General features: G+C 39.7%; 1 protein-coding gene across 1 annotated transcript in view; it reads right to left on the reverse strand.

The window, feature by feature from the left end:
• Positions 1-427: 427 nt before the first annotated feature.
• LOC131429759 (chitin synthase chs-2-like) overlaps positions 428-22,032 on the reverse strand; it is a 43,392-nt gene continuing 21,787 nt past the window's right edge. Inside the window, exons 5-9 of the mRNA XM_058594089.1 lie at positions 9,294-9,833; positions 8,967-9,231; positions 7,294-8,902; positions 1,749-1,890; positions 428-1,658 (exon numbers count right to left, since the gene is read on the reverse strand). Of these exons, the coding sequence (XP_058450072.1) occupies positions 495-1,658; positions 1,749-1,890; positions 7,294-8,902; positions 8,967-9,231; positions 9,294-9,833 (3,720 nt within the window). The 3' untranslated portion in view covers positions 428-494. The remainder of the gene's footprint in view (positions 1,659-1,748; positions 1,891-7,293; positions 8,903-8,966; positions 9,232-9,293; positions 9,834-22,032) is intronic.

Here is a 22,032-nt window from a genome sequence, read left to right on the forward strand (position 1 = left end):
TAGAATTGATCATTGGGAACATAAAAGTTAACATTTTTCTCTGATATTACTAAACAAACCGGTAATTATAACTGCAATTTCTGATAATACAGTACACACTGAGAAAAAAAATCATGCAAACTTAGGTCTCAATAGATGTACATAAATTAAGCGTCACAATTTACAGTTCAATGCATGTAAAAATGAATCAAATCATCAACCTCACAGTTAAATCAGCTTAATCGGTCATTAACCAAAAAATTACGTCATGCTTGAATTTACATCCAGTAAATGTTTCATTTTTCTAAGAGTGTAGGGATAATAACCTCAAGCTATATTAAAAATACCGTTCCTTCCTTTTTGGGACTGATATGTGAGTAAGGGCAGAACCAAAGTAATTCAAACTCTAAAAACGTTCAACAAACATTTAATAGTGACATGGAAAATGAATAAAACGGATCAGTTGGTAAATATTGCATTTCGGTACATATATTTATTATTTCATCAATAGTAACTCAAGCAAACGCCACTCGACTTCTACGTTTTTCATTCCCGTTCGGTGTTTCCGCCATTTCCATTTGCAGCGTAGGGCGTTCGAACTCCACACCGTCTTCTTCTTCCTCTTCGGAAAAGTCTTCCAGTTCCTCGTCAATTTGATAAGCAAAGTTCATTCGTCCTCGGTCGTTTTGATTTTGATTCGGTGATCGGTTGTACCGGTTGGCACTGGAGTGCTTCCGGTGCGCACCACTGTATCGGGGAGGTGATGAGATTTTCCTCGGGTTGGCTTCGCTTTCCGGACCAGGACTTTGGTACCACAGGTCACCTGCAGTATCGTAAGGATTTTGATCTCGCAAAATAGATTTTCGGATTTTCCTCTGCTCTGCCATAGACTTTCGTCTAGTGTCCAATACATTCAGTGTCTTTCGACTAAGCGTCAATCTACCGCCAAGATTAAGGTCCCCATCCTTGTAGTAGTTGCGCTTGAAGTTCGCTTCCAGATTACTCCAGTCCTGTTTGTTTTTGTGTTGATACAAAATTCTATGAATCGTGTCTCTTCTGCCGATAGCCTTCTGATCATCTTCCAAATCTTCCTCGTCCCACTGAGGTTTCGGCCGCTGTAAGCGCCGAGCAATTTCTACCGCATTTTCACGTAACTCGGCATCTAATGACATATCTTTCGCCTTTTTCGAGCAGTACCAGTTTAACTGCGTTGAAGCTAGGATCTGGGAAATCGTTCCGAACCGATGGATGAGCATCGCTATGAACTGTATAATCAAAATCATGCCGAAAAAGAACACGAACACCAATCCGATCGGTTCCAGCTCCAGGTACTCTCGTCGGACAATAATTTCCACCGTACTTTCATCGAAACTGATCATATTCTTCGCATTGAACCACCACTGGATGTGCAGATCCTTCTTGTTCAGCTGCAGAAGGAACACGACCAGCACAAACAGGGCGTTGGCCATCACGAAAGCAAACACGGCCAAATCGCGAAGATTCTTCAGCTGAGAGCCCATTTCAGCTTTTTGCCGCTCCGTCAGATCCAGAGGTTTCAAATATTTTTCGATCAGTTCAATCCAAAACTGCTCCTCGGATGCGGAGATGGTTTCCGTATCTCCGTTCCGTAGATCTACGTCGTACAGCCAATCCGGTAGGTAGTTGATTTGCTTTTCTGGCTGAAAGTCAAAAAAGGGAATGAAAAAAAAAGATGTTGCGTTAATCGTTCTTGATTGCAGTGTCATCGTCTGTTGATGAATTTGGCCCACCTCTTCCAGTTCGGAATTTTTCACTGTTTGTAGCGGTGAGGAAGCTCCAGTCGGTGAGCATCCCTCCTGTCGTATATCGAGGCAGCCTATTTCGTCATCTTCATCGTCGGATCTCATTACGGTGACGGAGCCAGTTAATTTCCTGATGGCGGAAGTGAGCGGCCGTCCCGACGAAGCAAATTTTGACAGATGAAAATAAGAGAAAAAGTAAAAACACCGTCAAGTGAAACAGAATACTATGCGAATATGTGGAATGAGCTCTACTGGATAGCGGTTGGGATGTTGATGGGGTTAGAAATGTTCTAGAGTCAGGAAAAATAGGACGAGGGGTGATAAGGCGTGATAAAGCAAAAGCCAATAATGAATTGCAAAACCGGGCGAGCTGATGATGAAGATTCGCTTCGTTTTGTTGGCAATCGGCAGGGAGGTTTGCGATTATTTAGAGATGGTACGCCTGTTTCATCCATGATAGGATATGCAAATCTGTCTCGTAGGTTAGAAGGATAGCAGAGTAAGAATGCAACCAGAGCGTGTTGCACCCTGCCAAACGATGTAAACTGAATACTCGCACATTCCTAGCATTTATATCTCAGCGGGAACGTAGACTCACTTACGTAGCCGGTTGGTCTCAGGCGAAGCACGTAATATGACTGCAAAATTGCATTAAGACTGATGAGGCTCGCCTTCCACCGGTTGGAAGCGGATCAAAACGGGGGCGTAGCAAAAATACACCTCGTACGAGCGAATGAAAACTACTTAAAATTATGTGTAAATTGTAAATACTTTTCCAACCTCTCCCGACTGCCAGTGGAGCGTGCTGAGAAGGTGAAAATAAGCGTGCAATTTGAAGGAGCTTCACGTCACCGGCAGAAATTAGATGTTTGCATCTTCTTGCTCGGAGACGGTCCCGATCGTGCCCTGATGGTTGCTGCATACATTCTTCATTCTTTAAAAAGAGACAGCATGGAAGAAAGCCGGTAAAAAATGGCCAACCGGAAAATACTCTCCGGGATCAGGAATCGTGAAAAAGAACATAAATTGTATTTTAATTTAATTGAAACTTATTTTCTGCTGTTGCCGTCAGAGTTCCACTTGGTACTTGGCTGCTGCGATTAAATTCTCGAATGCTGGTGCGTGGTTGGATACACGGTTGCTGTCGTAGTTCCGAGCTGCTTTTCAATTTTACATTCCCCCGAAGGACTTCTGGCTATGACATCAGCTCCAGCGATATGAAGCGTCCGGATCTCAGCCGCCGGGCAGCGTCGGAAGTGTACAGGAGAGAGAGAGAGAGCGAGTAAAACGGAGTGAGATGGCGACGAAGCGACACAAATTGTCGGTGAAATGTGCTATCTGGATGAATGCGACTATGGGAGCATGGTTCAGTATATTCGGGACTTGTGTCACCACTGTATACAGACACCAGAATGTACAGTCTTCATAACTGGGTAAATCTGGGTTGCTACTGACACTGGTTTCGCACTAAACTTGTGCACTGTGGAATTGCTATTGAGAGGCGGTTGTTAGAAATGGTAGGTTTAAACATCAGTGACGCGTGTTGTGGATATTTCGTATTTTTGTTTACTAGTGCAAATGTCATTTTAAAATAATGGCTTTTATTGTTTTTCCAGATCTGGAATCCGAAATCTTAGGACCCACGTCTCCTATCTCAAAAATTAAGTCCAAAATCAAAACCGAGATCGCAAGTCCGAAGTCACAAAGTCCCAAAGTCCCAAAGTCCCAAAGTCCCAAAGTCCCAAAGTCCCAAAGTCCCAAAGTCCCAAAGTCCCAAAGTCCCAAAGTCCCAAAGTCCCAAAGTCCCAAAGTCCCAAAGTCCCAAAGTCCCAAAGTCCAAAAGTCCCAAAGTCCCAAAGTCCCAAAGTCTCAAAGTCCCAAAGTCCCATAGTCCCAAAGTCCCAAAGTCCCAAAGTCCCAAAGTCCCATAGTCCCAAAGTCCCAAAGTCCCAAAGTCCCAAAGTCCCAAAGTCCCAAAGTCCCAAAGTCCCAAAGTCCCAAAGTCCCAAAGTCCCAAAGTCCCAAAGTCCCAAAGTCCCAAAGTCCCAAAGTCCCAAAGTCCCAAAGTCCCAAAGTCCCAAAGTCCCAAAGTCCCAAAGTCCCAAAGTCCCAAAGTCCCAAAGTCCCAAAGTCCCAAAGTCCCAAAGTCCCAAAGTCCCAAAGTACCAAAGTACCAAAGTCCCAAAGTACCAAAGTACCAAAGTCCCAAAGTCCCAAAGTCCCAAAGTCCCAAAGTCCCAAAGTCCCAAAGTCCCAAAGTCCCAAAGTCCCAAAGTCCCAAAGTCCCAAAGTCCCAAAGTCCCAAAGTCCCGAAGTCCCAAAGTCCCAAAGTCCCAAAGTCCCAAAGTCCCAAAGTCCCAAAGTCCCAAAGTCCCAAAGTCCCAAAGTCCCAAAGTCCCAAAGTCCCAAAGTCCCAAAGTCCAAAAGTTCAAAAGTCCAAAAGTCCAAAAGTCCAAAAGTCCAAAAGTCCAAAAGTCCAAAAGTCCAAAAGTCCAAAAGTCCAAAAATCTAAAAGTTCAAAAGTCCAAAAGTCGAAAAGTCCAAAAGTCCAAAAGTCCAAAAGTCCAAAAGTCCAAAAGTCCAAAAGTCCAAAAGTCCAAAAGTCCAAAAGTCCAAAAGTCCAAAAGTCCAAAAGTCCAAAAGTCCAAAAGTCCAAAAGTCCAAAAGTCCAAAAGTCCAAATGTCCAAAAGTCCGAAAGTCCGAAAGTCCAAAAGTCCTAAAATCCCCAAATCCCAAATTCCCAAAGACTCAAAATCCCAAATTAATGAAGACTCAAAATCCCAAAGTCCCAAAGTCCCAAAGTCCTAAAGTCCCAAAGACCCATAGTCCCGAAGTTCCAAAGTCCCAAAATCCCTAAATCCCAAAGTCCTAAAATTCCAAGATCTTAAAATTTTAAAATCCCAAATTCCCAAAGTCTCAAAGTCCCAAAGCCCCAAAGTCCCAAAGTAATAAAATCCCAAAATCCCTAATTCCTAAAGTCCCAAAGTCCTAAAGTCCGAAAATTCCAAGATCTTAAAATTTTAATATCACCCAAAGACTTGAAGTCCCAAAGCCCCAAAGCTCCAAAGCCCCAAAGCCCCAAAGCCCCAAAGTCCCAAAGTCCCAAAGTCCCAAAGTCCCAAAGTCCCATGGTCCCCAAAAAAAGTCCCTAAGACTAATTTGCCGTGTGGAACTTTTTCGACTAATAACTCATCGCTTGCAATATTTAACAAAACAACTCACTAATTGTGCTTAAAATATATTTAGATTGAAAATTAGTACGAACCAAATACAAATAACCTACGTAAATTAACAGATTGAAAACGATGAGACAATACACCCAAACCTCCGTTAACGAACACTTTTTATACGTTTTTTCTTTTTACGTAACTCTTTTCACGAACCAAATCCCAAATAACGTAAACTTTTTTTACGAACCTACTTCGTAAAAAGAGGTTTTGGCATACATCGAAAGCGATTTCCGGCGGGAAACTACTACAATATGGGTATTTTTAAAAACGGGATTGATAAGTAGATGTCGGAAAACGAAGTTTGAGGTGGTTCTGATATCCAAGATGGCGACTTCCGGTTTCTTGATATTCCTTGAAAACCCTTACAATGTGGGTATTTTGGATTTCAAAACAACCACAAATATCTTTTTTTGGCACCTACACACAAAATCTGTTTTGAAAATCTTCATATTTTTAGTATGTTCAAGGAATATGAATAGCCCGGAAGTGGTCATCTTGGGTTCGGAACGACCACAAACATCGTTTTTATGGCACCACATTAAGTTATTTCCGAAAATACCCATACTGTGAGGAATTTCAAGGAATAAAGATGATACGGAAGTCGCCATCTTGGATTTTGGAGCGACCCTAAACATTGTTTTCCGACACCTTTTCATCAATTCTTTTAGAAATTATAAGGGAATTCAACGAATATCAAGAAACGGGAAATCGCCATTTTGAATTTCAGACCCACCTTAAACATCCGTTTTCCGTTATCTACTCAATCTCGTTCCGAAATATTGTAAGGATTTTCAAAGAATATCAAGAAACTGGAAGTCGCCATCTTGGATTTCAGAACCACCTCAAACATCGTTTTCTGGCATCTACTCAAGTTTCGGTGTGTTCAATTATTTTCCGTATATATGTAGAGATAAAATGCAAAATTTGGAGTTTTCGAAGAAATAATGTGAAATCCGTAGATTTCAAAAGATCAATTCGTAGAAACGAAAAAAAATCATATATCTACGGAATAATCGGTAGGTTTGGCATCGCTGCCGCTCATGCGAGGCGAACGGCGCATAAAATAAACCCTTCTACGGGTTCATTTTATGCGCCGTTCGCCTCGCACTCGCACTCGCTGACGTGTACAAGTAACATCCCAACGGCATTATCGACCCGCACCCAGTGTAAGTTGGTACGGTACTGATCAGTGATACCAGAAAATCTAGTGGTATCAAGCACTAAACGGAGAAAAGAGAGGAGCTTGTTTTTGCTTATCATGGAAGATAGTTTCTGTAAAAAATACAATTTCTGTATATATTTTTCTTCGGATCCATAGATAAGCTTCAAATCCGTCACGTGACTACCTATTGAGCGAATGACAAAATGATTATTTCTCCCAATCGCTATGCATGAAGGCTGGTGTTAACTGAGTAGAAAAATGTGACGGATCAAATATTTATGAACTTCGTTTTTTTTGCAAAAGTTTGTACCATGCAAAACGGTGCGTTATTTTTATGCATAAAACAAAGCCTGTTTAAGTAAAATATATATTCCAATGTGTTTAATGTTTCCGACTCGATTGGTAGTTAAATTATATAAATCCATCGACAAATAACTGAGTTGTAAACGTTGAAAATTGTATTAGAATATCTAACGCGGCTAGTTTGGATTTCATTAAAATTATACCCTGCCCGTAAAGCCATTTTGAATGTCAAATCTAATATACAACTACCGATGTCTGGGAGTCGAACCGTGAATCATGAGATCACAAAATTACGTCCATTTGTCGACTGAGCCAAAAAAGCACACTTATCAATGTACTTTTTATGTAGTTTTAATGCGACTTTTTTATGGAAATTTATCTAGTAAACACATTTATCAAAAAAATCGAATCTTGAAATATGCAATAATGAAAGGGGAGTTTGAAATATAAATCGAAATTTTGTTGTTGATGCCAGATGTCTAAGAAATGTATGAAATGTCCAGATGTGATACTATTAAAATAAAACACTTCGGCGATTTCCGCATTTTTTGAGATATCTATCACAACAAAAACGTTTTTCATTTTTGGTTATTCCAAACAAATTTTCGAAGTTAAGTGCATTTTAATATGAATTACCGTAGTTATGCGGCACGCATACCTGATTTAAAAAATACTTTAACTCTAAAATTTATGACATTCTGATGGGTAATAAGAAACTTGCCAAAACACTATAAGGAGAAAGTTTTAAAGGATTTTAAAGTATGATAAATTCTTTCTATACGATGAAAAATGAAATAAGAAATGTTGTGCAAGCAAAGTCTAAACAATTCTACTCACATCTCAAGGTCCTTCAGCTTAGTGTTGATTTCGGTCAAAGACGAAGCCACTTGCAGTAGTTTTTCTTTTTCAGCACTTGACTTCGGGTGGGTACAAAATAGGCAGCTGAACAAACCACTAATGGAAAGATTTATCGATCCTTCCTCTTCGTCCTGATCCCCAGAACGCAGGTAGCCAAAAAGTTTGTTCATTTTTCCTCGCGGTGCAGTTGGTGGAGCCGGAGCGGATTTTGCTGCATCCACAGGATTCTCTCGAGTTCCCCAGGAAACGTCGTTCATGTTGAACACGGAGTAGATCACCAGAAGCATATACATCGATGGAATTGTGATGTAGTAGACAAGTCCAGCCGGAAGAGCTTCCAGCTCCTGGGGATGTAGCAGTCCGGTGACAACAATCTGCAGTGCAACTGATAGGAAGAATACCGACGAGGGCGCAAGAATTCCGTCCTCCATGACCTGGATAACGATACCGACCAAGACAGCCATCATGACTAGCGAATATATGGCAGAGATGAAGAATGCCGCGATTAGCTGATATTTCTGCTTCATCCAATAGCAGATTGCCATGAAACCTGCCAGAGGAACTCCGTTCCACAGAAATGCAGTCCAGATATCGATTCGAAAGACGGCCACCAACGCTCCAACCATCATGAGGAAAATTGTGCCTGGACCAAGAATTGTTCCGCACATCAACATGCACTGGTAGATGATGTACGGCGTAGAGATACTGTTGTTCGTTTTCACAACGCGTTTGGAGTCTCCTAGAAGATCAAAGATATTGGCTATGGTCGAGGGTACCCACCGTCGTCGCTGATTGTAGAACTCGTTGAAACCTTCCGGGGCATGAGTGTAGGCGTCGGATGCAGCCGAATATTCCACACGGAATTTCTGCTTCAACAACAAAGTGCACAACCAACGATCTTCGCCCTGATCGTACTGAACATAGTGCCGAGCTTGATCCGACTTGGTGGTGTATTTCTTCATAACGGAATTCTCCATCAGGGCACGACCTCGGAATAATGAAAAGCAACCCGGAGAACACAGCACACAACCAATGACATGCTCGGTAGCTTTCTGCAGCCAATGGCCGATGGCGTACTCGAAGATCTGATACCAAACCATGGGTCCAGTTCCTACGGGATGAATCCGACCACAGGCCGCTCCTAGATCTGGATCGACCTTCATTCGATCGACCAGCAAGGAGACGGCCTTCGGTTGGAAGTCGATGTCACCGTCCAGAGCTAGCAGGTATGTATTCTGAGCGATCACCATTTTCCTTTCCGGTGAGGTGTTCAGCTGCATTATCCGGAAGCCCAGCAGGTAGTACATGTACATGACCTGAGACCAACGCTTTTTGTGTCGAATTTTGTTCTTGTCCTTGAGGTGCGTGATCACCTTCGTTCGACCGGGAAGAGTCCAGATCAGCCGACCGCCGTACGGGGTGACAATTTTAGTCGGTGAATAAATGCGCATTTTGGTTTTGTATACTTCCAGGGCCGCTTCTTCAATGTTGTTGATTAGCATTTTAACGTAGGAGTTCAGCGGAGAGTCGTTGGCACTTTCGCACTTGGACTTATCATTCACGAAGGCATCATCGAAGAAGATATGAGCTGGAAAAAAGAATACGAAAATCGTTATGATTTCAATGAAAGGTTGTACCTTTCACCGACATACTTTCTAAGTCGTAATAGTCCGGATCAATGAAATCTTTCGATGCCTGAATGTGTTTCATTGCCATTCTTCGGGCGCATTGATCTTCGTCCAAACGTATGATAGACTTTAAGAATTCCATCAGCTCTTCCTTAGTTTCATGCCACATGGTGGCACAAACGAAGATCTGCGGGATCCGATCGTACGGTTTGATCTCATCCTTTCGGCGATCGTTAGCCTTAGCATCAATTTCATTCGCTCGTTCGGTATCCTTCACCTTAACCATGTCCTAGAAGATTCAGTACGAAGATTACAAATTCGGAATGTGTTGTGACGCGACTCGAAACTTACAATTTTCTTTACGAAATCATCTTGATCCTCACGACGACGGTTCATGGCGATACTTTGATCCACCAGTAGACTGTTGTACATCGGTGTCACGAAGAGTTTCTCCGTCGAAGCATTCCGGTCACTCTTCGGCATCCACAGGTGCCGGGTGATCCACGTTTGCGACAACAACCAGAGCAGCCACAACCAGGAAAATTCGTTGATCACGTAATCGAACAGGTAGTAGATCGGGGGCATCCGGAAGAATAGATAGCTGGGAAGCACTTTGTTGAAGGCACACACATCCGCTTCTCGCTGACCGCAAAATACGAGTAGGAGCGTGACCGTAACCGGAACCGTCAGATTGATGGGGAAGGCCATCGAGAAGCTTTGGATGTGAATTTTACACGAGAATTTACTGAAGATGTAGCAAACGTAGGAACAAAGCACGTGGATTACGGTGACCCAAAGGATGGCGTTCTTCGTGGGAAAAATTTCCAGTACCTCCAAGTCTGACGTGATTGAGCTTAGATCGGGAAATTTTTCGTTGAGAATGGCTTCCATCTGGAAGGAACAATTGGTATTAGTTTATGTTAAGTTCTGGATAAAGCTTAAGAAGTGTATCGAAAATAAGCTATCCACACATTTTTCTTTCAAATTATGATAAAAAACGATATTGATCCTCTATTATACGAGGTTAAACTTGAGCGTAATGAAAACCGGATGAAATTTAAGTTATTCCTTCACGAATTTTCGAACTTTTGATCGAACGCTCTTCATCAAGTTCCGGACAAGTGTTGCATCGCATTTTTTGGACGCTTGGGTCCAAATTTTTTTGAACTCCTGCATGTTCCCAACGAAATTTAAACCCTTTTCCGTCAGCCAATTGACAGTGGTTTTGGCGTAGTGAGCCGACGCTAAATCCGGCTAAAACAGTGAAGGTGTACTATGCTTCTTATATAAAGGCAGCAATCTCTTCTGGAGACACCCAGATCGATAGATTTCTGCATTTATATTTCCGGTAGTGTAAAAAATGGTTGACTTCAAACCACAGGAACATATTGCTTGCCTTTCGACCGAATTTATCCACTTGAATTGACCTGTCCGCATCGCTCACATCCTCCCCAACGACGACAGTAAAGTATTGTGGACCTGGAAGGGTTTTTGAGTCCTTCTTTACATAAGTCTCATCGTCCATTTAAACGCATGCATCCGGACACTGCAAAAGAATAACAGCGAATACATTTTCCGGGCCCTTGTTGCTGCTCGCTACTTCTGTTCTACACTTTGTTTCGAGATTTTCTGCTTCTTGTAGGTCTTCTGGTGATTTCGCCTCTTGATACGCTGGATCATTCCGACACTCGTTCCTGCTTTTTAGGTCAAAGGACGTATTGACATTGATTTGTTCTTCATGATTAGAGATACCACTTTCTTGTCCAGTTTCGGGTTGGAAGAGCCGGGTTTTCTGCCTCCTCCTGTTAGCTCATTCAAAGAATAGTGTTCCCCATACTTATTAATGATCGTTTAACACTGGCATGATGAATTCCAAACCGCTTCGCCAATTATCGTTTAGTAATACCCTTTTCACTTAGCCATGTGCCCAGAACCTTAATTTTCACTTCCTTTTCGATACGCGACATTTTGAAAACGCAGAATTTCAAACGCACAAACAAGTAAACAAACGAAAGCTGATAGCCAAACGCACAGCATGCTGTGATCTGAGTATAAAAACCCATCACAAATACATGCGTACAACACAAATGTATGTGGACAGCTTATTTTCGATACACTCCTTATTGTACAGTATTATTCAGAATGACTAACATTATTTAAACTTGCAATTAGGCGCAAATTGATTTGCCGAGTGCGCTTGTTTATTTTTACGATAATCATTTTATTTTGCTGATGAACATTTTATGGTTTTTATCTTTTCCGATTACCCGCACATAACTTTTTCCCCAGTGGCGGCATCGGCCGCAAACTTGGTATAGTTTTATTTAGATTTGATTTGCAGTGTTGGTACTGATAATTAGTTTAATTAGGAAACTTTTCCTGCGTTGCAACTTGAAACGAGTGCGCCATTTCGCAAAGATACTGGCCATCATCGCTCGCTGATGAGCGCGGTTGAATCAATAAAAGCACAACTGTTGCGGTAAAATCAATTGCCATTGTTGGTAATTCGACATATTTGAATGAAATTTGTGCTAATTGCTCCGCATAAAAGCGCTCCATTAGTAGACAAACATTTATCGTTTGAGCGGATTGATTTTAATGTTACCGCATTGAATCCGTACGAGCCCGTGGTTCGACATGGTGAAAAAATTGAAACAGAGCAGTAAAATAAAACTGAAATCACTGGGAAATTCGCACTTTTGGCTTGTGCTTGTTTGGTGAGATGTTGACATCAACGTAATCATTATTGAGTTTAACATCATCATTCCAAATTCGAGATTGTTGTGCCCAATCTAGGTTAACGCATTCATTTTACATGCCATTAAGCAGAGAATTGAATTGTTCGATCAACATTTCGAGGAATGTCATTTAGTTTATTTGTTATCAGACGTTTTCGATTTTTTTTTGGGTTTAGTCTTCATATTCAACTGCCACACGCCAGCAGCAGGCGTAAAGTTGTCTCTATCTGATAATTTTTTTAAAATTTTCAATGTCATAAGTGACTGTCTGTTTGTGTATGTAACAAATATATGCACTTGATTTTCTCGGTAATGACTGAATCCATTTCATCGAACGTAGAAAAGTGAAAGGTTCTACCTACCTATTGAATTCAATTTCGATCCGGAGTTACAAGATGATATGTGCAAAAAGATTCAAAAGAGTCTCAAGATCTCATAGAATCTTGTTGAATTTTTACGGTTCCTGCATTACAAGATTAAAAGTGGAACAATTTTAATTTCAAGAGCGTGCTTCTATACGCAATAGCAACGCCATAAAATTGTTTTGTTATGCACGCCTTGTTAGTTGATGATCAAAAGAATTTATTGTGGATATCGACGTCAACATTTCATAAGGTCACATAAACAAATGAGGGTTTCTCTTTGTATACTTTCTCTTTTGTTAATATCTCCTTAATTTTCACGTGTACCTACAAAATATTCATGTAGAATGGAAGACAATATTCCCATGTTTCTACCAGTACCAAATACGTAGCGAACGTTTGTGTAATAACGCAGATATGGTCGAAAGAGAATCAGGTATCAGAATAAATTGGCTCATAACGGCACGTTCCCCATATTTTCGGGGATTTGTGCCTTGCCGTGACTTTCCATAATTTACCTGAATGATGGTGGGAAAACGAAGAGGATGGAAAATAAAGGAACGGGAGGAATACGGAATGAAAAACGCACACAACATAAATGTGTACAGAAACCAGTCGCAACCTACGAGACGTAGAAACCGCTTGCGAGAGTAATTAGAGCTCTTTTCCACATTGGGTTAAAAACCCAAGAATATCTCTGAGTTTCAGTTGCTTGAATATAGGTTCTTCAATGTAAAAACAACCAAAAACCCGATACCATAGTTGAGATACTGCAGGGCAGTTACATATTAGGTGACATGAAGTCCCGTAATCAGATTCACAGAGATCACATGAAAATGATTGAGCAAGATGTATGGTAGCCATGTGATAATTAAGTTTACAGTGGCCACTCAGAGCCCTCACCAGAACACCACAATGGCGCTTCGAGAAATGTAAAAGATTCTTCGAAACTCCAGGGCATGGATTTTCCAAGAACACTTTTGTTTGACGACAAGTCTCAGAACTTCGCCAGTAGTTTGCATGCTCAGACGAAGCTCAAGACAGAGTGTTTTTTGTTTTATCCAGCATTTGGAAATTGGTAGTGATGGTTCAGGACCTACAAGGTCGTTTTCTGCTCCCAATCTGGCCAGTCCATCCGCCCATTCATTTCCAATTATGTTGGAATGACCAGGTACCCAGACTAGATTTACAGCATTGAAAATGCTAAGTTCTTCGATCTGAGTATGGCAATCGATCACAAATTTTGAACGTGAGTCACCCGAGCTAAGCGCTTTAATTGCAGCCTGACTGTCGGAGCAAAAATCTATTATTTAACCAGATATGCCTTGCCGGAGGGTACAATGTACTCCACACATGATTGCAAAGATATCAGCCTGGAAAACGGTGCAGTATCTACCAAGTGAGTACGATTGCTCCAACCCCAATTCACGACAGTAAACACCCGGACCAGCTCGGCCCTCCATCAGTGAACCATCAGTGTAACAGACTACGTGCTCTTGCTGTAGTGTTTCCATAAATCCAGACAGCCACTCCTGTCTAGATGGAATTTTTATTTGAAAAGTTCTATACGGGAAACTACATGTGAGAGTTAAATCGCTAGGGGCAAGAAAAACATCATCCCATGCAACCAATTGGGACCATAGACGTGTATGACCTATTTCTGAATTTATTGATTTATCCTTCCATAGACCGGTAGCTTGAAGTCTATAGGCACAAGCGAGTGCTTCTTGCTTTAGATGCACATGACATGGTCTTATATTGAGAAGAGCTTCCAGAGCAGCGGTCGGAGTCGTTGTAAAAGCTGCAGTCATTGCCATGAGCGCCACTCTTTGCAAATGATTGAGCTTCGACTGAATTGTAACTACTTGCCCTCTCTGCCACTATACGAGGCATCCATATGCCAGTATTGGACGCATAATTGTAGTATAAATCCAATAGATATATTTCGGTTTCAAACCCCACGTTTTACCAAAAGTGCGTCTACATTGGTCAAAGGCCATATAGTCGAAAGAGAAAGTAAACAAAGAGAAACTCTCAATTGTTTTTAGGCCCATTTGAATTGTTCACGTCGATATATCGGCTCTCAGACAGATGTCCATCTCCTCTGTGTGACAAAGAGCAAGTATAATTTCTCCTCTCGCACTAACAACATCAACGAGAGCTCTTCTCCTTCACACATATACACCACTGTTATATAAAGTATGCACGCATCGTATCGCATATTTCGACCGTCCCACGACAAAAGGGCCTAACTGCAAATGACAGTTTCTCTTTGTTTACTTTTTCTTTCACGATTTACCGAACTGATTTTATATTTGACGCTTTACTCTTCGCAAAACTTTCAAGATAAAACTAAAATCTTTCGATTTATATTGGAAACTTTAGAGAATTTTCAATAATGGCTCCGTAATAATCAAAAGAGAAAGTAAACAAAGAAAGGCTCTCATTGCAGTTAGGCCCTTTTGTCGTGGGACTATCGATTTGTTGACAAACAAAGCCAAAGCAGCTGAATAGGGCTGAAAAGTCACCACTTGTGGCTGAACACCCAATTTAAATCTTAATAATTTAATTTTAACTCATATTCCAATAAATAGTTATTTAAAAAAAAGCCGAAGCAGCTGAAGTTAGTAATTATCCCTTTTCAAAATTATAAGGCCACCTTGTATGTTTGTCAGTTTGTGTTGAATATAGTGATTATAAATATTATTTTTATTCATTTAACAGCGTTATGTGACTATGGGTAAGCGAAAGAGACTAAATCAACAAGAACAAGGACAAATTTTAGCCTTCAAGAAGGTATGATGGGGGATCAGGAAAATTGCAGGCGAAATTGGTCGTAGCAGATGTGCGGTCGCAAATTTTCTGAAAGATCCAGCAAAGTATGGTCAGAATAAAAATGTAGGACGCAAAAAGAAACTGTCAGAGAGAGATACTCGTCGAATTGTCAATAAATCTGCACTGAACTTAAGTTGGAAGCTTCAGTTTCGACGGGTTGGAGGGCATTAAAACTTTCGCCCAACATAGTTCGAGCAAAAATGAACAGTGCTCCTTGTTTACTACCTCACCACAAGGAAGCTCGACTGGATTTTGCGCGTCTGAACATGCCCCAAGATTGGAAAAATGAATATGTTCAGCAATATTAAAAAAAAAAACAAATGCCTTTAAACTATTTAATAACAAATGTGTTAAACTATTACAGGTGATATTCTCGGATGAAAAAAAGTTTAACCTAGACGGACCAGATGGATTCAACGGTTATTGGCGTGATCTACGTAAGGAATCACGATATTTCTCAAAGAGAAATTTTGGCGATGGATCTGTAACGGTATGGGGTGCGTTCTGTGCAACCGGCAGGCTGGAACTTCAAGTTGTATCGTACAAAATGAAAAGTTCCGATTACATAAATGTCCTCAAAGCTAGTCTGCTGCCAGTAATTAAAAGAAGACGCAAATCAAAGCTCATTTTCCAGCAGAATAACTCCAGTATTCATAAAAGTGCTGAAACAATGAAGTGGCTGAAGTCCGAGAAAATTGATATTTTGGACTGGCCAGTTTGCTCACCGGATTTAAATCCAATTGAGAATCTCTGGGGTATTATTGTACGACAAATTTATGCCGATAATCGTCAATTTTCATCATTACAAGAGCTAAAAAGTGCTATTCTTCAGTCTTGGGAAGCTATTGAACCGGCAACACTGCAGAAATTGGTGCAAAGTATGCCAAATTGTATTTTTCAGACAATAAACCGTTCCGGTGGTGCGACGGATCATTAGATGCTTTTTGTTGCTTATTTTAGTCATCCGAACCTTAATAAACTGCAAGTGACCTTATAATTTTGAAAAGCCATTTTTCCTTGAAAACGTTCTATCACAAAAGTTTTTCAGTGAAATCAATCAACTCTTGAACTCACATTCGTGTTTCGCAATCTGATTTCATGTTCCATCGAAAAAAAATCCTAAAACTATTCCTTTTTTTTGTATCTTGAAATTTATGGGTAGCCTTATAATTTTGAAAAGGTCTGTAGAGCAGAGCACTGAAATTCTCTGAGGTGGATGAAGATATTTTCTTCGAAGTGTGCACGATGTTGAGGACTCTGGTGTACGGTTCGCATAAGAAAAGTGTGGAGCACGCATATTCAGCAAAAGCGCAATTAAGTTTTTCCTTGCTGCGAAAAAGATTGTCATAGCAAGGCTATCGTTATCTTCTATGAATTTAAAAATTAAATCACAGAAGTGCTCGCTCACTAGCATGGATCAGTGATCATTTGGGTGTATTTAGGCGAGAGCGCGTGAGAGCAATTCATGCGAAGAGTATGTGTTTCACTCGCACCAGCTGTTTAACCACAAGCACACACTCGAATTCTGTCTAGCCGACACTGAGAAGAAGTGCGCTTTCCTTTTTGTGTGATGTTCGCTTCTTGCATCCCCTGTGTAGACAAGAATCTTACACCAGCGTGTATCACTCAGGTGAAATGCCATCTCAGTTCCTGAAAGTACTGCTAGTGGTTAACAGCCTCCTTCATGATGCCTTTCTCATATAACTCATGCTTTCAAAAATATTACAAAGGCATTCTTCAGAACACTTTCTTTTGAATGAGAAGTAAAAAGTTTGATTGGGTATAAACTAGCACTTTTCAATTTTTTAACAGTTTTGAGTCAAGTTTAGCGAAATTCTTCTGTCCCGGGTTGGCGGTTCAATGCATAGGACGCTGGTCTTACAAGCCAGTTGTCGTATGTTCGAGCCCCGACCTGGAAGAATTCTTAGTGTCAGTAGGATCCATAGCAGATTTTTTTTCTTCAGATATACAGACTTTTGTAACCCTGTCTGAAGATAATTGAAATTTTTACCTGGCATCTCTGATCCATAGTACTAGCCATGCAATGATTCTGTACATCAAGAATCGACTGCGAAATCCGTGGAAACAAAAAGGCCAAATTCCACAAAAGGAATGTAATGCCAAGACTTTGAATTAGAGAAATTCTGCGGTTTTTTGCTTTGTTCCTCCAAATGATGGTTTGAAATTTTAAACACACGGAAGTCATATCCGGATGAGATTTGATAGGATTCTATGGGATTGCAAGACATTCCGAGTGCACTATTTGTTTTGTATTTTTGCACTTTTTACCCCGTTACTCGGGAACTGGAAGTTGGAAATCGGTTCAGCCGAGAAAATCGGTTCAGCCGAGAAAATCGGTTTTTAGAGTGATTGGATAGCTATTCTGTATAAGATAGGCAAAAAGGGAAAAGTTCTTCTAAATTTGTCAAAGACGGATCCTTTCTGTTGGTCCAACTAAATAAAATGCACTTCCACCTGATATACAAGGAATAAACAATCGTGCCACATGACTAAAGTACCATTTTTAGCACAGACTGAACGAGATATTTAGCTAATGTAGTTTTTTGTTTTATAATGTAATTATCGTCAACAGTATTTCATATTAATAACTAATTTCCTAATATTGTTGTGTTTCTTTCCAACATAGTGTAGTAATTAAATTGTGGATCCCTTTTCTTTTCCACTGAGACTCTTTTCCACTGAGACTCCACTTTATGTTAATAATAAATTGCACATCAAAGCTTGAATAAACAGAATCTCAGCGGATTTTGTATCAAAATTAAAGTTGTATTTCTAGTATTATTATTGCTAGTGTATATTTGTTTCTTGTTTTCCGCTGAGACTAGTTGCGTCCATTACCAGGGGGCTCCAAACTGAAGCTTTTTGGTGTGGGGGAGTGTGGGGAGTGTGGTGGGCAAAAATAAAAAAAATTGGCTCAAAACTATTTCAACTTGGAGATTATGTCAAAGGCTGGTGAAAGAAGCTGACTTCGACTATGCCGTTCCTTAGTTCCGTGTTACGTTAGTGGTCGTGAACTCCAAAACGAAATTCATTACATTTTCTCAGATATGACCGATTTTCACGAACATATCCTCAAATCATCTGACTTCCGGTTCCGAAACTATAGAGTGAAGGGTTCACAACGACGATGCAAAAAACGAAATGAAATTTTAATAAATTGGATTAAAAACTGTTTCAATTAGTAGGTTATGCTAGTTCATACACCGTGTTATTGTTCGAGATTCAACGAAAAGTTTTGATGTGGAGCACTTTTTTACTTCCTACATAGGGGGGCAAAATTCAACGAAGGTGTCATATAAAAAAGAAGTCAGATGTTAAGCACTCACAGCCATGTGATGGCATTTCACTAGAGTGATACACCAACCGGGTAGAAGTGATTTACAAACCAATAACAAATTGTATCATTAAAACCAAACATCTCAATGGGAGAAATTAACATTATTTAGTTTGAAATAAGAATTAAAATATCAAAAAGCATAATAAAGCCTACATGAGAAAACAGCTACAAAATGTAAAATTCTGTCATTGTAATATCAAACCAAGAACAGAATTTTGATAGAAGACGAATTTATCAGTTATTTTATATTATTTTTACGTTTCGTCTTTGACTCATCAGTGCAGAGCAGTTCAAATTGAACTGCTTAGTGCTAAACTCGGCAGTTCAATTTGAACTGCTTAGTGCTAAACTCGGCAGTTCAATTTGAACCGCTAAGCACTGATGAGTCAAAGACGAAACGTAAAAATAATAAAAACGGTTATGTGCCCTAGCACAAAATTTGGCTAACCCCTAAATGACCATACCTGCATCGGCCAGAAATAGTCGAAAACACGTTTTCGTTCGGCACGTCAGAAAAGACATTGCACTTCGTTGCAAAACAAAAAGTGTTCTGTAAGTAGCAGAAACTTTACGTCTGCTTAGCGGTTCAAATTGAACTGCCGAGTTTAGCACTAAGCAGTTCAATTTGAACTGCTCTGCACTGATGAGTCAAAGACGAAACGTAAAAATAATGAAAACGGTTATGTGCCCTAGCACAAAATTTGGCTAACCCCTAAATGAGTTATTTTATAGTCTAGAGTTCAGAATAGAGTAATATCATGAGTATTTCTTCTATCTGATTCTGATACAGTTTCTTCAATAGTATATTTTTAGAAAATAAAACTACTAGATCATATTTACTTAATGATATCAGAATATCTCATCGATAACGCAATAAGATATAATAACTTATTTTGATGCTAATCCGAAATTGTACAATATCTTGTTTCCTTGAATGAAATATCAAGTATCGCTATGACAACAAACAACATCAAGCCAAGATATGATGGTAAAATTTGTTATTATTTTGATTTTTGTTTGCCATTTACACCTACCCGGGCAGTGCGTACGTTTCATTTCTACACTGCGGATGTATTCGGTGAGCTCCACACAAAAAGGAAAACGCACTTCTTCTCAGTGTCCATTAGACAGACTTTGAGTGTGTGCTTGTGATTAAATAAGCTGGTGTGAGAGAACAATTTTCTCTTCGCAAAAATCGCTCTCACGTGCTCTCGCCTACATACACCCAAGAACACTAATGCGTGATGGTGAGCGAACACTTCTATGAACATTAATTAATAGAATAGAAATCTTATTTCGTCAAGCAAATGTAGACTACATATAAATTGTTAACAATGTTTACTTAGATACTACGCATTATTTCTACGACTAAGCTGGAATTTCATTTCATTTTTGGACATACCAAGGTCAAGATGTTCGTAATATTGATTGTAGTGGCGCGTTATACGATTGATTGGGCTATATTTTGCATAATTTGTTATAGTGTTTCTTTCTAAAAATAATTTCCTGGTTCGTAATTGACGGCTAGGTGTATAAAAATTTAGTTGCGATAATAAAGAAGGTGATTGAATGCGTTGAGAAATAATGTCGCTGATAAAATAAAGCATTGCAAGGTCGCGGCGTTCTTTAAGTGTTTGAATATTGATGAGCAAGCAGCGTGCTTCATATGATGGTAGAGGAAATGCTGTCCAGTTTAATTTACGAAGTGCATATAAAAGAAATTGTTTTTGAATAGATTCGATGCGTTCTTCGTGAATAATATTGTATGGATTCCATACTAGGCTGCAATATTCCAAAATAGGTCTGACATATGTAGTGTATAATAATTTTATTGTGTATGGGTCCTGAAAGTTATGACTGAAGCGTTTAATAAAGCCCAGCATGCTATTTGCTTTATTGATTATGGTATTGTAGTGTTCCACAAAAGTGAGCTTGGAGTCTAAGATTACGCCTAAATCTCTTACAATTTTACATTTTTCTACAAGTTGATTTCCTAGATGTATGTTTGTAGATATAGTTTCATTTTTCCTACTGAAAGTTATTGAGTTACATTTTTTTACATTGAGTTGGAGTAGACTTTTGCAGCACCAAATGTGGAATAGATTGATTTCGTTCTGGAATATTACAGCGTCGTTGATATTTTTAATTTCCATGAAGAGTTTCATGTCGTCTGCATATATAAGCACTTTCAGATTTTTGAGTATTTCCATTTCCATGCTTAAGGAAAAGAATATTTATTAAGTGATAAGTTAAAAAGTAGTTGTAGTGGTAAAGTACGTTCTTCAGCAAGATTCGGCATTTAAATACCAGCGGCTATTATTTTACCTGTTATAAATCTTATACACAATACTGGCTTTCGGGATTTCCCAAACAGAGACGATGGTTTTGGAGCATGAGAAATCAACATACCAGTTAAAAAACATCGCTCTGATTATCTATTGAATCAAGCGCGAGTCTTTATATAAATGCGAAATTTTTACTAATTGACAATAGACAATAGTTGTGTACGTCAACAGTTCGAACAACTCCACAGGACTGTGACTTGTAATTTTATAGAGAAAATCAATCATGAACAATTTCAAATGTTCAAAGTTCAACATCATTGGTTCGAACAAACCCAAGGACAGTGCCTTATAGCATTGATGTACTTTTGACAATAGCTTAGGCATTACACACCAGTGTAAGAGCAAAATGTGTTTTGCAAGTAGCGTTAACTTTTACGTCTGTTCAACAAAAACTGCTACGCACTGATGAGTCAATTATTTTGCTCATAAAATCATGAACAATCGTCTTGACTACGAGATAAAGACATAATGGTTCATTTCATGATTTTTAACCGTGAAAACGATAACGGATTTCTTTCTGTGTACTTTCTAAAGCATAACAGGTTTTTTTTTCAAAGGTATTGTAGAACTTTTGGGAAATTTATCCGATTTGCTATAAATTATGTCGCGGTCGCGCTAGCAGTTCAACATAAACTGCTATGCACTGATGAGTCAAAGAGGAAACGTAAAACAAATTTGAAAATGGGTATATGCACGTAGCATAAATTTGGGGGTAAAAAAGTGAACTCTTTTTTCCCATTGAAATTATGAATTATGTGTTCCGGTCGTGATATCGTGATTCGAACAGATTTTCAGTTCACATAAAAAAGAACTGGTAACAAGTTCCGTATTAAAAGCACACCGTAAATCGTATCAACCAATAATAAAAGAAATATCAATTGTAAACGAGTACTTCCTTAACGAGTAGTCATGATAGTTTAACAAAAATTCAATTAATTCTCTGTGCGGCGAAACAAAAAAAAAAACAAAAGCACTGAAACAAACTCATCGAACCATTAATGACGGCAATAAATCCTCCGGCCGCTGGCTTCAATTTATCGGGAGCAATTTTTCCCATACAATTTCCTGACGCAATTCTGTCTTTTTGTTCGCAGCACTTTTCCACTATTGCGCTACTCTATCTGATGTGTCTCTTGAAACACGGAGCATTTTGTTTTAGTTCGGATAGCTTTTCGCTGGTCGGAGGCGGAAAACGTGACAATGTAATACGTCTGCCAGGATCAAAAGTGTTGAGTCGGTATCAGCAGTCAGTCATTCATTGATCTGTTGACAATGAAAAAAAAAATCTCGGTCTGTTTGGAAAATCCGCAAAAGAAATTTGCAGTGGCATCCCAAGCCTTTCAAATGCTCCACCACAAATCGATGATCGGTGGAACCGAGTTTTTATCGCAGTTGCAGCAGTAGTTGTAACTGCCACTGGCACATGCCATCGCAGTGTAAAATGTGATACTG

Source organism: Malaya genurostris, chromosome 2 (assembly GCF_030247185.1).
Source record: "Malaya genurostris strain Urasoe2022 chromosome 2, Malgen_1.1, whole genome shotgun sequence".
NCBI lineage: Eukaryota > Metazoa > Arthropoda > Insecta > Diptera > Culicidae > Malaya > Malaya genurostris.